The following is a 16,394-nucleotide window of genomic DNA, read 5'->3' as shown; positions in this document are numbered from 1 at the left end:
CGTCTGTCTGGAGACCCTGAGGGAGCTCAGCGATCGTTTGACCAAGTGCGCGAACCTCGGGGCCGACTATCGCTCCTACCAGAAGGCCTTCAAGGTCGAAATGACGCGGTTCGACGTGCTCGATCAGGTGTTGAACAACGCGAAGCTGCGCACGCTGCTTTGGGAGAGCCTGGCCGAGTGGGAAGACGTGACGGCCGGCTGGTACGAGGCTGAGTTTGACCTGCTCAACGTCGAGGAGCTGAACGCCTTTGTGACCAAGTACCTGAAGAACATCACGCAGTTCGAGAAGGGACTGCCGGCCAACGACATACTGCCGGTGCTCAAAGGTATGGGGATCGAACTTTTGTACTGGAGCTACTGGAAAAACAACGTAGAAAGATTTCGATGTGACGTTTGACAGAGAAAGTCGAGATGATGAGGGACAAGCTGCCGACGATCGGTTACCTGCGCAATCCGAACTTCCAGCCGCGGCACTGGCTCAAGATCGAGACGCTTTTAGGGCACACGTTTGATCCCGACGTGACTTTGACTCTGAATCTTCTCGAGGAGCTGAAGGCCTTTCATTATCCTGACGAGCTCATGGAAATATCGGGTGCCGCGAGCTCCGAAGCTGGCCTCGAGCTCATGCTGAAGAAGGTCGAGGACGCCTGGAAGACCATCGACTTTGCCGTCGTCAACCACAAGGAGTCCAAGGACGTATTCATCCTGGGCTCGCTCGAGGAGGTGCAAGCCACTCTGGACGACAGCAATATATCCATTCAAACGATCGCTGCGTCGAGGCACGTGGCGCCCATCAAGCCTAGAGTCGACGACTGGGTCAAAAGACTGGATCTCTTCTCAAAAACTTTGGTCGGTTCCTATAGCTCCCCCCCCCCTTTTTTTTTTTAAATTTGAAACATCACATTGTTGTCGCGTATTATTTTCGTTTAGGAAGCTTGGCAATACTGTCAGCAGCAGTGGCTGTACCTTGAGGCCATATTTTCCGCTCCGGACATCCAGAGGCAGCTGCCGATCGAAGCCAAGCTATTCATCATCGTTGACAAGTCTTTCAAGGAAATCATGAGAAAAACCGAAAAAGTAAGCAACCGCGATCGAGGTATAAAAAAAAAAAAAGGGATGTTTGTTATGTAACTAAGCACGCTTGTATCCTCCAAAGATGCCCTTGGCATTGGAGAATTGCACGCAGCCGAGTCTGCTCGAGGCACTCCTCGAAAACAACCGCAAACTCGATCAGATACTCAAGTGCCTGGAGGCGTACCTCGAGACGAAACGCGTAGCGTTCCCACGCTTCTTTTTCCTCTCCAACGACGAAATGCTGGAAATCCTCGCTCAAGTAAGACCTCCGAGCTAAATAAGTATACGACGTGTACCCTGCCGTGTATAACGTACCATGAAAACAACGCGACACCAGACGCGCGATCCACACGCGGTGCAGCGTCACCTGCAAAAGTGCTTCGACGCGATCTATCGCCTGGAATTTGCCAGCCAGCTGCCAGGTGCCGAGGGACCTTCGAACGATATTTTGGCCATGCTATCGCCGGAAAGCGAGCGGGTCGAATTGACTAAAGGTCTCAAGGCTCGGGGCAACGTCGAGGACTGGCTGGGCAAGGTCGAGACCGCGATGTTCGCCAGCCTCAGGAAGAGGATGCAGGAGTCTATGGTGGACTACGCGAAAAAGGGCCGCAAGTTCGTCATATCGAATTACCCGTCCCAGGTCGGGATACTATACCGTATACTTTGTGCTTTTCGTCAAGTGCGTTGTGGTGAATGTAATCAGAGAAAGGACTCTGTGGGGTTGCTCAATTACTCTGTTATAGATAGTTTTGACGGCGTCCCAGATATACTGGGCGAGGGACGTGCACGTGAACTTGGAGTCGGGCGACAACGCCGAGAGGAACATGAAAAAGTTCGAGAAGAAGTGTTACGAGGTAAATTTGTGTGTAACTTTGTGTTCCGCATAGCTTGTCCACTGAATATACTTATGATTTTGAAAAAAAAAAAAAAATCAGAATCTGAACGAACTCGCAGCTCTGGTGCGGGGTGAACTGCCCAAACTGGTGCGCGAAGTGATAATCAACCTGATAACCGTGGATGTGCACGCCCGCGACACCATATCGATTCTTGTGGAGAACAAAGTCTCGTCCAGGTAAAACGTTGTCCCTTTCCGAGCTCTCTCTCTCTCTCTTTTTTTTTCTTTCCTCCGACACTTTTTCAGTTGAACAAAACTAGCTCGAGCTTCGACTGGAGGAAAGCCCTGCGCTACTACTGGGACAACAAGGCCGATCGGTGTGTCGCGCGAATGAGCAACGCGGAGTACGCGTACGGGTACGAGTACCTCGGGGCTCAGAGACGCCTTGTCATCACTCCTCTCACCGACAAGTGCTACCTTTGTCTCATGGGCGCGCTCCAGTTGGATCTAGGTACCGAATGCAACGTATTGTATTTTATTCAAAAAAAAAAAAAAAAAAAAAAAAGTAGAGTGAAAGAGCCATGATTTAGGGGGGGCACCCGCGGGACCGGCCGGCACGGGAAAAACCGAAACGACGAAGGATCTGGCCAAAGCGCTGGCCATCCAGTGCGTCGTCTTCAATTGCTCCGAAGGACTCGACTACAAGGTGGATTATTAGTTTTTGTTTTTTTCAAACTCGTGCATAAATGTGGCTGTCGCGTTGGTGCAACAGATGATGGGCCGATTCTTCTCGGGTCTCGCGACCTCCGGGGCTTGGTGTTGCTTCGACGAGTTCAACCGCATCGATATCGAGGTCCTGTCCGTCATAGCGCAGCAGCTGATAACAATAAGAAACGCCAAAGTCGCTCGAGCTAAGGAGTGAGTATTTTTCAATTGGGTCGATGGCGGATGTACGCGTTTTGCAAAGGATTCACACTGAAACTGGCGTGTAAAACGACAGATTCATGTTCGAGGGTCGAAAAATAAAGCTGGTGAGAACTTGCGCGGCGTTTATCACGATGAACCCGGGATACGCTGGGCGCACAGAGCTGCCCGACAACCTGAAATCCCTCTTCCGGCCCATTTCGATGGCGGTGCCAAATTACCGTTTGTACACCCATGCCCGTCGAATCGGAGATCTCCCGAAAACACATAGATGTAACTCACATATCGTTTAGAGCTCATCGCCGAGGTGACTCTGTACTCGGAGGGCTTCGAGTCCTCGAAATCGTTGGCCAAGAAAATGACCCTCATGTACACCCTCTGCAGCGAACAGCTGTCCCAGCAAGATCATTACGACTTTGGCATGCGGTGAGTGTACACGTATATGTATTATTTATATACTATAACTCTCTAGTTTTTTGACAACCGAGTATGTAACACAGGGCCGTGAAGAGCGTGCTCGTGATGGCCGGGAGCTTGAAGCGCGACAACCCCGACAAGCCGGAGGACGTAGTTTTGATACGAGCGCTGCGAGACAGCAACCTCCCGAAGTTCCTGACGGACGACGCCGAGCTATTCCAAGGTATCCTGTGCGACCTGTTTCCCGGCATCGTCCTTGCCGAAGAGGACTACGGTGTGCTCCAACAGACGGCCGTCAAAGTACACGTCATCGCTGTGCATGACATACACGTGTGTAATATACATATACTTGCTTACCGATACTCCGAAATTCGCGGCGCACGCAGGTGATGCAAGAAGCAGGCCTGCAACCCGAGGCTTGCTCGATCAAGAAAATCATCGAGCTGCACGAGACCATGCGGGTGAGGCACGGAGTCATGCTGGTCGGGCCGACCGGGGGCGGCAAATCCACCGTGCTGCGGGTAAGTTGTGCGACATGTGGACCATACGAAGGACAATTATGAAACGTGCGGCATCTACTTGGCATAGATGCTCAAGGACACGTACACGCGGCTGCACGAGATGGAGGTTCCGAGTCCTTACTACAAGAAGGTCAACATGTACGTTTTGAATCCCAAAGCTGTGACGATCGGAGAGTTGTACGGCGAGGTCAGCCCGGCGACCGGCGAGTGGCACGATGGTTTGCTCGGCAACATTATCCGGCACGCTTGTTCTGTAAGGACACCTTTTCTTTTTGACTCGATAAAAAAGATATTCCAAGTTGAAAAAAAAAAAAAAAAAAAAGAAAAAAAAAACAACGTTGATGATAACAGGCTACGACGAATGAGCACCAGTGGTGCGTGTGCGACGGCCCGGTAGACGCGGTGTGGATAGAAAACATGAACACGGTCCTCGACGACAACAAGATGCTGTGTCTGGCCAATTCCGAGAGGATCAAGTTCACGCCTTACGTGCACATGGTCTTCGAAGTCGCCGATTTGGCCCAAGCTTCGCCGGCTACGGTCAGTCGTTGCGGTGAGGCTGCAATTACACATTCAATTTGTACATCGGTATACCTACAAGGTATAAATGTATATACATATACTATACTACATCACATCCATAGGAATGGTGTACCTCGACCCTACGGAGCTCAAGTGGCTGCCACGCGTCAAAAGCTGGCTCGCTCGGATGGCCGAGAGGATCACGAAAAAAGAGGTTTTGGCCCTTTTGCTCGACCTCTTTCAAAATTATGTCGAGAACGGATTGAGATTCTTTAAAAAGCACTGCGACCACGCCATATCGCAGGTGAGTACACGTAGAATTAACTATCGACGTCTTACCATGTAAATTGAAAAAAAAAAAAATAAACACATCCATAGGTCGACATAAGCAAGGCCGACACGCTGTGCGCGCTTCTAGAGAGCTTACTTCTCGAGACGGACGTGATCGAAAAGACGTTGGATCAATCGAGAGTCAAGACGTTTGTCAACCAAGCGTTTGTCTTCTCGTACCTGTGGGCCGTGGGTGGCAACGCGCTCGACAGTTCCCGCGAAACCTTCGAGCTCTACGTCAGGGACCAATTCGAAAACAACATGGAGGCGCGGTACCAATCACGGGAATAGCGATGCACAGCGCGTGTCCAGGAATTTAAATTAAAAAAACCGAAAAATCATGTTTCCTCTAAAGCCTGCCGTCGTCGGGCAGTCTGTGGGATATGTTCGTCAATAGCGCCGAGCAGCGCATGGAGGTCTGGCTGAAGCTCATGACGGCCTTCGCCTACGACCCCCAGCAGCCGTTCTTCGAGATCCTCGTGCCTACCGTCGATACGGTCCGTTTCGGCTACATCATGCAGAAGCTCGTCCAAGTGAACAAGCCGGTCTTCTTCACCGGCGGCACCGGTAACCAACCGATCATATGTACACATATTATTATCAACGAGCTCGTTCTTTCGATTGGATGAAAAACAAAAGGTGTGGGAAAATCGGTGATCGCCAAACTCGTTCTGAGCGCGCTCGAGGGGTCGGGCGTGTGGCTCCCGATAGTCTTGAACTTCTCGGCGCAGACGGGCAGCGGCCGCACTCAGGAGATCCTCGAGTTGAAGCTCGAGAAGAAACGGCGCACGGCACTGGGCGCCCCGATCGGCAAGCGCGTCTGTCTGTTCGTCGATGACGTTAACATGCCGAAATTGGACACCTACGGCTCCCAGCCGCCGATCGAGCTGCTCAGGTGGGTGATGACAATAATAATGTGTATGCACGTAAAACCTTCTTCTTTTTTTTTTTTTTTTTTCATGCAACGCGTAAAACGATGAAATTGAATTTTTTTAAGGCAAGTCCTTGACTCCGGTGGGCTGTACGACAGAGACAAACTCTTTTGGAAGGACATCGAGGACGTGGTATTGGCCACAGCTTGCGCGCCACCCGGTGGAGGAAGGAACCCCCTGACCTCTCGGTTCGTCCGCCACTTTGGAATGCTCGTCATACCCTCTCCGACTGAAGATTCCCTCAAGGCCATATTTAGGTACACAACACGCGTACAGAGGAATAGTTGCTATAAACTTCCAAATGATGTATAAATGAAAAAAAACAATTAACAGAACAATCTTGAGAGGCTTCCTGAAGGACTTTGCCCCACCGGTGATGAGCAGCGGTGACAAAATAGTCGCCGCCGCGGTCGAGGTGTACGGCCGCATAGCTGTCGATCTTTTGCCGACTCCCGAAAAGAGCCACTACATCTTTAATTTGCGAGATCTGTCAAAGTGCGTGCAAGGAATCATGCAGGCCGACATGGGAGTCGTCACCGAAGCCAAACAGATGTTCAGGTGGAATGCATTTTTTTTTAAATTAATCTTTTTTTTTCTACAAATTTCACGCGTATGCGTCAAGAGTCCAATTTGTCTTTGCAAATTATAGCTCGGTAACTCGCAACGAGCATAAATTATTTAAACTACCAGCAGCCGAATCATTAAATCAGCTCGCTCGCATAGCAGCGTTATTATGCACAGTGACGGTAAAAATGAAAAAAAAAAAAAAAAAAATGTTGTTTTGGATATCCGGTCCCAAGGTTGTTCTACCACGAATGCCTGCGCGTCTTCCACGACCGGTTGACCGATACGTCGGACAAGAGCTACTTTTACCGTATGCTGTCGAGCGTGTGCTCGGGCACCTTCGGCGACGACGTGCTCGAGCTCCCGGAGGACAACGCCAAGCTGGGCTCGCAGCCGCCGCAGCTGCTATTCGGCGATTTCCTGGTGTTCGGGGCGGCGCGCGAGGACCGCTTCTACGAGGAGATAGTCGAGCTGTCGCGCGCCAGGGCAGCCCTTCAGGAGTACCTCGAGGACTACTGCATCGTCTCGGGCAGGGAGATGAGCCTCATATTTTTCGTCGACGCGATCGAGCACCTGTGCCGGCTGGCGAGGATACTGAGATCCGAGAGGGGCAACGGCTTACTCGTCGGCGTCGGTGGCATGGGCAAGCAGAGCTTAACGAGGCTGGCCTCGCACGTCAACGGGTATCGGTAAGAAGAACTGCTGGGTTGTTTTTGGGGCTAAAGTTATTTCTTTTGCCATACGTTCGGAAATGATTTATCGCGTGGATCACAGTTGCCAACAGATCGAAATCAGCCGGGGGTACGACAAGAACTCGTGGAACGAGGACCTGCGCCGGTTTTACTTTGGTCCCGGTGCCCTTGCCGAGCCGGCGACTTTTCTCTTCACCGACACGCAGATCGTCATGGAGGAGTTTCTCGAGGACATCAACAACACTTTGAACTCTGGTAATCACCAAGACTAATCATCCGAGCGTGAGTTGCCGTTTGGAATAATTTAAAAAAAAAACAAAAAAAAATAGGCGAGGTGCCGAACCTGTTCGAAGCGGAAGAGCTGGAGCGGGCGATCATAGCTACCCGGCCGGCGGCCAAGGAAGCCGGTATCGCGGAATCGAATCGCGACGCTATCTACCAGTTCTTCATAAACCGGGTCAGGAATAATCTGCACCTGATGTTGTGCATGAGCCCCGTGGGCGACGCTTTCAGGTACCACAGCTGTTTCGATGAAAAGTAAGATATACCTATGTAGCTGTGGGGCGTTTACTTTAGGCGTCGCTGTCGCATGTTTCCGTCCCTGGTGAACTGTTGTACGATCGACTGGTTCTCCAAGTGGCCGAACGAAGCTTTGCGCTCCGTGGCCGTCAAGTCCATAGAGATCGTCATTCCCGACGAGCCAGAAAAGGTCGAAGCTTTGGCTTCAATTTGCGTTTTGATGCACGAGGTGCGTTGATTTTAATTGTTATTGCGATAACGCGACGGACACAACAAGAATTATGTATTGGTAGAGCGTGGAAGTGATGACGGTGAGATTCTTCGAGGAGATGCGCCGTAGGTACTACACGACGCCGAGTAGCTACTTGGACCTGCTGAAACTCTACCTGAGCACCTTGAATCGCAAAAGAACGCAACTGGATACTCTGAGAGGCCGGATCGTCAACGGGTTGAACGTAACTCGCTATTATTACCGATTTCGAGAGCGACAGATCTATATACTTGTGTGATTAACCATATTGGAATGCAGAAAATTAAGGAGACGAACGTCTCGGTGGCGGTGATGAAGAAACAACTGATCGAGCTCGGGCCGCTGCTAAAAACGAGCTCGGAGGAGGTGTCGAAGCTGATGAAGGTCGTGGCGAAGCAGCAGATCGAGTGCGACAAGGTCCGGACCGTCGTCGCCGAAGACGAGGCAGCCGCCAAGGTATGAGTAAAAGAACACTTGGTTGATCGAAGACGATCGTGAAATAATAACGATCCATCAAGGCAGTGGCGGACGAGACAGCAGCTCTCGAGTCGGAGGCGAGGAGGGACCTGGAGGCAGCACTCCCGGCGCTTGAAGAGGCCCAGGCTGCCCTCGCGGCTCTCAACAAGAACGACATCAACGAGATCAAGGTGTTCAACAAGCCGCCCCAATTAGTGCGCTTCGTCATGGAAGCCGTTTGCTTGCTCCTAGGAGAAAAGTGAGAAGCCCAAATCGTGCTATACAAATAACCATCAAGGATCGCGCCCTTAATCATGGGTTATTCCAGGACGGACTGGCCGACGGCTAAACTCGTGCTCGGTGACGTGCGTTTCTTGGACCGGCTGATGGCCTACCAAAAGGACGAGATCAGTGACAAGCTGCTAAAGAAGCTTCAAGTGTACACGATGCACAAGGACTTTCTCCCGGAGATCGTGGCCAAGCAGAGCAAAGTCTGCAAGTCCATTTGCATTTGGGTGCGAGCTGTCGACGGATACGCCAAGATCTTCCGCGTGGTCGAGCCTAAGCGGAAAAAGTACGTTCCATCGCTGTATAAACTTTATAATTTTTTTCCTCGTGTGAAAAGAAATTCAGTGGTAATTTTAATACTCAGACTGGAGGAGGCTCAGACCGAGCTGCAGGCGATCGAGGTCGTGCTCCGCGAGAAACAGAAGCAGTTGGCCGACGTCGAGAAACAGAGCAAGGACCTGCAGAACCAGTACAACGGGGCTGTGAAGCGGCTGGGCGATCTCGAGTACAACATCAAGCTGGGCGAGGCTCGGCTTGGCAGATCCGGCAGGTTGACCTCGGCTCTGGCCGACGAGGAAGTCCGATGGAAAGAATTGACGATCGTGAGTTGATTTAATTCGCACACCCAAACTCGATGCGTGGTTTATGACGCGAGCTCTCGCTGCTCGCAGGGATTCGAAAAAGAGTTGGACTGCATGGCGGGCGATACCCTCGTCGCCGCGGGTGGCCTGGCTTACTTGGGTGCCTTCACGAGTGTCTACCGCGAGGAACTGCTGGCCGTGTGGCTGTCGCGCTGCAGGGAGCAGTCCATCCCCACCACAAACAACTTTAGTATCTACTCGGTACTCGGCGATCCCTACGAGCTGCGACAGTGGAACGCTTGCGGACTGCCCAGGGACCAGGTATGAGCTACGTTTTTTTTTTCATTTACACGTTTCATTTACGTTGCAATAAATATATATATTTGTAGGTCAGCGCGGAGAACGCGATCTTGGTCACTCAAGCGGGACGCTGGCCCCTCATGATAGATCCCCAGGAGCAGGTATCTGTTTTTTTTCTCCATCAAAGGGGGGGATCATTCAACTATATCGATCCGATGACACACCACAGGCGAACCGATGGATTCGCAGCCTGGAGGGGCCGAATCAGCTGAAGGTGTGCAAAATGACGGACTCGAGCTTCATGAGGATCATCGAAGCTTGCCTCAGAACAGGAGCGCCGATTCTACTGCAGGAGGTCGGTGAGAGCCTCGACCCGAGCTTGGAGCCGATACTACTGAAGCAGACTTTCGTGCAGGTATATATTTATGCTCATGTACATATGGTGAACGGTTTCGAGATCTCTGAGAGACATATATGTATATACGCATATATTTTCAGGCCGGACGGACGCTCATCCGGTTGGGCGACAACGACGTGGAGTACGACAGTAACTTCCGACTGTACATCACCACGAAGATGGCGAATCCTCACTATCTGCCGGAGATCTGTATAAAGGTGACGATCGTCAATTTCACAGTCACACCAAGCGGGCTGGAAGATCAACTGTTGGCGTGAGTATTATTGTTAGTACACATATATAGTTTAGTTGGAGCAGGACAAAAAAATAATACACGTGTACGTCCATCAGCGACGTGGTGCGCCTGGAGAAGCCGGAGCTCGAGAGTATGCGCAACGAGCTGGTGGCCCAGATAAACGCTGACAAGAGCCAGCTGAAGGGCATCGAGGACCGAATCCTGACGCTGCTCTTTAGCTCGGAGGGCAACATCCTCGACAACGAGGAGCTGATCGAGACGTTAAACGAGAGCAAGGAAACCTCGTCGATAATAGCCTCGAGGCTGGTGGACAGCGAGGCCACGGAAAAAGAGATAAGCACGGCTCGCGAGGGATACAGAAGCGTCGCCAGCCACGGCTCGGTTCTGTACTTTGTCGTCGCGAGTCTCGCCCTCGTCGATTCGATGTATCAGTTCTCGCTCAAGTACTTCAATCAGGTGCGATACGCGTCGTCGCTTTTTCACAATATTTAAAATTAGATGAGTGACGCTTTGCTGTTCTTGACGCATATATACACGGGTGAAATGAAAATGAAACCAGAGTGCGGTCAGCGGTGAAAATAAATCGTCACCGGCTCAATCGGTGATTTTACACTTTTGGCTTGAATGAACAATTCAAGATTCTTCTTTGCCAATCTGTTATATCAAAACAGTTACTATAGATGTATAATGACCAAGAATTCAAATATTAATACATATTGCTTACACATTGAACGATTGATAAATAAATAAACATATACCGAAAAAAAAAAAAAAAAAAAAACAGGTCTTCAACAACGTCATAGAGACGAGCGAAAAGACGGAGGAGCTTACGCAACGGCTGCAAATTCTCTACGACGAGATAACCCTGTCGGTCTACACGAACGTCTCGCGCGGGCTCTTCGAGCGCCACAAAATCGTCTTCAGCTTCATGATGAACGTGGCGATACTCTTAAACGACGGCACCATCGATTACGCGCAGTGGAACTTTTTGCTTCGGGGACCCGAGCAAATCCGGACGGTTCGTACTCGTTGGCGTGCAAATTTTTTGTTTCCTCTCACCCGGCGTGCACTAATCGCCGTTGGCCTCTCAGGACAAGAAGCCGGATTATCCGACGCTTACCGATAACATGTGGATCTCGGCCAACTACCTGGTAGCGAGCTTCGAGAGCTTTGAAAAGCTCATGGACGACGTGTTCAAAAAAATCAGAGTGAAGATCGAGATTTACGAAGAAGTGAGCCCTACATACGACAGTCCTCTTTTTTTTTTTTTTTTTTTTTTGGGACGATTTTACATAGCTACACACACCGATGATTTTGTCGATCATCGCAGGAGATCAACGTTCTACCGCAAAACAGCGCGAGAGCGCAAAACGACTGGGACGCTTTGCTGACGGACATTGAAAAGTTAATGCTGCTGAAGGCGCTGAAGGAGGAGAAGCTCATTTTCGCGATCACGTCCTTCGTCAAGAAAAACCTCGGCCAGAGGTTCATCGAGTCGCCGATGATATCGCTGCCCGTTCTGTTAGTCATGGCATGCCAAGAGCACATATAAATATGAACACAAAAATATGTGCCATTTTTTTTTTTTTTTTTTTTCAACTTTAGGTTCCCCGACACGTCGAAAGTGACGCCCTTGGTGTTCGTTCTGAGCACGGGCTCGGACCCTTTTAGCGCCTTCCTAAAGTTCGCCAACGAAATGAATTTCAGCGACAGGTATGAGAAAAACCTTATACCGACTCGTCGACTCGAAAGGTGTGATTTTGCCAATCGTTTGCATTCCCAGGTACGAGGCTATCTCTTTGGGCCAGGGCCAGGGTCCGATCGCCGAGTCCCTGATTAAGCGTGGCTGCGAACAGGGTAGCTGGGTCTTCTTGCAAAACAGGTACCAACTGGAATTAAGTACAGAGTGTTAATAAAAAATAAATAAATTTGTAGCCCACTACATAAAATATATATACGTACAAACTTGTTAAAAAATATAACTGTGGAGAGTACAAAAACTATTATTGTGTATACGTCATTGTAAGTACTTATATACATGGTCGTACAGCCACCTGGCGACTTCGTGGATGCTCTCGTTGGAGGCGATAGTCGCGGAGATCGCCGAGATGCCGGAGCGCGTGCACGAGGACTTCCGGTTGTTTCTGAGCTCGATGCCCAGCCCGGGCTTTCCCGTGTCGGTGCTGCAGAATTCGGTCAAGGTGACCAACGAGCCGCCCAAGGGACTCAAGGCCAACGTCAGGAGGGCTTTCTTTGAGCTCGAGGAGGACTTCTTTGAGGATCATGGTCGGTGTGCTACTTGTTTGATGAAAAAATACATTTTTTTTTTTCTCATTGATTAATTAATCAATGAGAAAAATCAATCTAACGAAAAATCAATTTAACGAATTCGTAAAACAGAACTGGAGGACAGTTGGAGGCGCATGATCTTCGGGGTCTGCTTCTTCCACGCCATCATACAGGAGAGAAAGAAGTTTGGGCCGCTCGGCTGGAACTTGACCTACGAGTTCAGCGACAATGACCGAGAATGCTGTCTGTTGAACTTGAAGATGTTTTGCGTGGACGAGACAGTTCCCTGGGACGCTCTGATTTACACAACTGGTAAGTATAACTTGATTTCTTGGATGAAATTTTTTTTTTTTCAATCGTTTTTCCTCGAATTTAAAGGGGAGATCACGTACGGCGGAAGAATCACCGACAACTGGGATCTGCGCTGCTTGAAGACCATCCTCGACGGCTTCTTTTCGCCAAAGATTCTCGAGCCAAGTATACGAACAGCATGAATTGTTTTCTTATACACTCGTATAGACGTAAGGTACAATTTAAATCTATGAATAAATAGCTTACGTGTACTCGCCGTCTGGAACGTACTACTGTCCAAGTTACGAAAAACTCGAGGAATACCGCGAGTTCATCGACGAGTTTCCCATTATCGAAGATCCCGAAATTTTCGGCATGCATGAGAACGCAAATATCGCGTATCAGGTTTCGCCCGATTACTGCATGTACAACGTTATCGATTTTATTGCATTTTCACATTTCTTATTGGCTTGTAATTTTTTTACGACCAGCTGAAAGAATCTAAAACTGTGTTGGAAACCATCATGGACGTCCAGCCAAAAGTGGGCATCGGAAAGGAAGGAAAATCGGACGCGGAAGTCGCTTACGAATTGGCCGACTTGATAATGGAAAAAATCGCCCTCAAAATAGACATCGACACTTGCAATCTTCGACACTTAAAAGTATATAATATGTAGCATAATCGACAACTAAAAATTAGCAAAACTAACGATAAATATAAAATTGTTATAGAAAGACAGTGCAGGTCGGCTGCCATCCCTCACAGTCGTTTTACTGCACGAAGTTGAGCGGTACAACATTCTTTTGTCGAAAATTCAGACGTCCATGGAGAATTTACAGAGGGCCATCAAAGGGTTTGTTGTCATGTCCGAGGAGCTTGAAAACGTCTTCAGATCCCTAGTCAACAATCAAGTGAGATTTTTTTTTAGCGATTTAATAGATTCGTGAAACGATTTTCTTAAAAATGGCCATTTCGTAACAGGTACCCCAAATATGGCACAATTTAAATGTCTACCCTTCGCTCAAAAGCTTAGGCAGCTGGATCAGAGATTTGGAGCTTAGGATCGATTTCATCAATGTAATAAAAGCACGCACGCAACACTCAAATATGTGTGGGGGAAAGACGGTTTTCACTGTTGTACGATCGTTTGATCTTTTCATACAGGTCTGGTTAACCGACAGAAAGCCGATGTCGTTCTGGATATCAGGTTTATCTTTTCCGCAGGGATTCATAACTGGGATGCTGCAAACGCATGCCAGGAAATACAACATCCCCATAGAGCAGCTGAAACTGGATTTCAAAGTTTCTGATGTGTTTCTCGATCAGGAAAACATTGAGTTGGCACATAAAAAGGCCGGGAAAGATGTATGATGTCAGATATATGGGAATATTTTTTTTCTCTTGCCGCATACCTCAACTAATTTAATTTAATTTCAGATGCCAGGCATTTACAAAAGTTTAGAGGAACCAGCAGATGGACTGTACATACACGGTCTTTTTATTGATGCAGGCAGATGGGATCCAAAGTTAAGGATTCTCGTAGACGCTAACAAAGGCGAAATGAATCCACCATTACCGGTTGTGCACATCCTTCCGGTACTTGCTACACCAGAAAACGATCCGCGATACGTCAGTCCTTTGTACAAAACTAGCATTCGTGCTGGAGTACTGTCAACCACTGGACATAGTACAAACTTTGTTATGCCTGTGCTGTTGCCGTCTGCTCGACAGCAGTCTTATTGGATACTAAAAGGAACTGCCTTACTGATTCAGATAACGAATTAGGAAGTAAAAAAATTCTTCCAAAATAGTAATAAAGTATATTTAAGTCAGCTTGATGTTAGTTCATTATTTTTAGTTTTTAAAATTCACGTTGTATACACCAATGTATTAATATTCCTAGAAAATATTAAATAATTTATTAATAGTATAATCTTAAGGTTAATATCACACAGTGAATTAATAGCGAGTTGAGAAAGCACTTCGCGGATTTCAGACTATCAATGTAAGATAAGAAAAATACTATGTTTCTTAAGATATTTCAATCAGATGAAGGCACTATATAATGGCTCAATGCTTTTTGTAATTTATTTCCATTTCTTTTCTCGTAATGATGATTGAATGGTAACTGTAGTCACCCATGTCAATAGTCCACATTAGAGCCATGTATGCCGTCAACAGAGAAGCCATCATAAATCTATCAATGCTACAAAAAGAAATTACCTACTATTATTAGCTTGCAAACTCTTAAAATAATATTGAATTTTAATCAAACATAAACCCCCACCTCATGAGTGGATGTATCCACAGTATCATCAGAAATCCAGTAAAACTAGGATGTCTCATATGCATAAAATATCTTTGGAGCTCTCTAGACTTGAGTGCCATAGGGCAAGGTCTACCCGACAGCTTGTAATAAACTTGCTTTAAACCAGCAAGCTCCGAAATGTCCATCATGATGCAACCAATGTAGACTATGCACCAGCCAATCACTTGAATTAAACTCAGTATGTACCACAATACACCATCCTGTAAATTATTGAAATTCCACAGAAACACCCAAGGTACGGGCATCCAAGTGGAGATCAAAAAGTGCAATGCAGCAGATGCACTAATGTTGTAAATACTGCGTTCAACATCTTCCACATTCAACTTGGCATAAAAATCTTTAACAGAGTCACTGGCCATGACAGAGTGTTGCAAGATGAAAACGCTTATGAGGCCAAAGTTTATCAGCGAGTGCCATAGTGCTTTGACAGCTAGATTCTCTCCTATGAGAGGTATCATTAAAATTACTAATCAACGCTATCGGGAAAATTAATAAATTACTTTAATTAACCTTACCTTTTTCTGACTCGACGTTTTCATCATAATCGATTCGTTTGGATAAAAAATAAGTTAAATGACAGAGAACGTAGAAGGTGTACAAAAAACTACAAGTACACACTGCAACTCTTAACACTTTAGTGAACATTTCTTTTTTTTAAATAATACACTAATAGAAGAAGAACTTTCAAACCAAATAAACTATTTTATGGTTGTCCTATGTACTACACTATCTTGGTAATAATAATGAGAATTCCATTTGTGTTATAAGTATGTTGACGAAAGTTGAAAAATAAAGTGTTTACATTGGTCGGTCTTACACGTTTAGGTTATGTTACAAGATAAAGCGATTGATAACTAGATAAGTAAATGTGATGTGGGGGACAGATCTACCCCAAAGTTTAAATATGCATAAGGTCAATTTTTGGGTAAAAGATCAACTATAAACTTGCCGCAAACAGCAAAAACTATGTCAACTTTTTATTGCCTATTTATTAAATAAGTTGCGGCTGGTTTATAATCGATTTTATGACTACTAGTAATAATTATTTAGATCAGCGCCATCTAGCGTTGCGGATTTCTGAACTAAAAAGTGGCCCTAAACTTTTGAACCATAGCAGTAGCGCTTAGAGCCATTTGATCTACTATAAACCAGCCGCAACTCATGATGAAGCTATAAAATGAAAAAATAACGATACGTGTGTTTTTGGCGGCAAGTTAACAATCTATCTTAAACTCAAAAATTTATCTTCAAAAGTATAAATACATAGAAGGTCAATTTTATGGTTAAAAATAAATTGATAACTTGCCGCCAAAAACACACGTATCGTTATTTTTTCATTTTATAGCTTCATCATGAGTTGCGGCTGGTTTATAATTGACTAAGTAGCTTCAATCCTGATTGCTCTGACTCAGAATTTTAGGAGCCACTTATGGCCAAAAAATAAAGACCGCGAGATGGCGCTGATCCAAATAATTATTGCTATTTACAGTAAAGTCATTTTATTAATTATAAACCAGCCGCAAATAATTTTATAAATAGACGATAAATAATTAACATTTTTCATGCTACTTGCGGCAAGTTTACATTTAATACGAGTATAAATATTCTACTTATTTTATGTGGCTT

The 16,394-nt window shown here is 47.0% G+C and overlaps 2 protein-coding genes across 3 annotated transcripts; one reads left to right on the top strand and one right to left on the bottom strand.

The window, feature by feature from the left end:
• The first annotated feature begins 85 nt into the window (after positions 1-85).
• On the top strand, positions 86-14,224 carry Dhc16F (Dynein heavy chain at 16F). The gene is made up of 50 exons (XM_089598253.1): positions 86-326; positions 401-849; positions 931-1,077; positions 1,157-1,333; positions 1,412-1,714; positions 1,818-1,928; positions 2,010-2,146; positions 2,230-2,420; positions 2,500-2,615; positions 2,682-2,827; positions 2,910-3,055; positions 3,127-3,259; positions 3,334-3,550; positions 3,637-3,771; positions 3,839-4,024; positions 4,123-4,324; positions 4,416-4,597; positions 4,672-4,895; positions 4,979-5,190; positions 5,263-5,518; positions 5,621-5,812; positions 5,889-6,113; positions 6,356-6,808; positions 6,894-7,066; positions 7,141-7,324; positions 7,388-7,559; positions 7,624-7,785; positions 7,860-8,036; positions 8,099-8,295; positions 8,365-8,610; positions 8,689-8,926; positions 8,996-9,226; positions 9,295-9,366; positions 9,435-9,620; positions 9,704-9,876; positions 9,954-10,314; positions 10,643-10,876; positions 10,950-11,090; positions 11,189-11,379; positions 11,464-11,571; positions 11,642-11,740; positions 11,909-12,144; positions 12,259-12,459; positions 12,526-12,624; positions 12,701-12,843; positions 12,930-13,100; positions 13,171-13,350; positions 13,421-13,516; positions 13,604-13,804; positions 13,877-14,224. Exons 1-50 carry the CDS (start codon positions 101-103, stop codon positions 14,222-14,224), a joined length of 9,786 nt encoding a protein of 3,261 aa, XP_089454379.1. The 5' UTR covers positions 86-100.
• Positions 14,225-14,277: 53 nt separating this feature from the next.
• LOC106639448 (nurim homolog) lies at positions 14,278-15,619 on the bottom strand. Of its 2 annotated transcripts, none has more exons than XM_014353070.2 (3): positions 15,284-15,619; positions 14,727-15,210; positions 14,278-14,645 (listed from the first exon to the last, which is right to left on the bottom strand). In XM_014353070.2, exons 1-3 carry the CDS (start codon positions 15,411-15,413, stop codon positions 14,510-14,512), a joined length of 750 nt encoding a protein of 249 aa, XP_014208556.2. In that variant the 5' UTR covers positions 15,414-15,619; the 3' UTR covers positions 14,278-14,509. The 2 variants fall into 2 exon arrangements, with proteins under 2 accessions (XP_014208556.2, XP_089454636.1); XM_089598510.1 differs by having other exon boundaries at positions 14,727-15,207.
• Positions 15,620-16,394: the final 775 nt, after the last annotated feature.

Source organism: Copidosoma floridanum, unplaced genomic scaffold (genome assembly GCF_036245765.1).
Source record: "Copidosoma floridanum isolate Cflo_tuat_1 unplaced genomic scaffold, Cflo_Japanese_pri ptg000006l, whole genome shotgun sequence".
Taxonomy (NCBI): domain Eukaryota; kingdom Metazoa; phylum Arthropoda; class Insecta; order Hymenoptera; family Encyrtidae; genus Copidosoma; species Copidosoma floridanum.
This window is presented reverse-complemented; position numbering and strand designations above follow the sequence as displayed.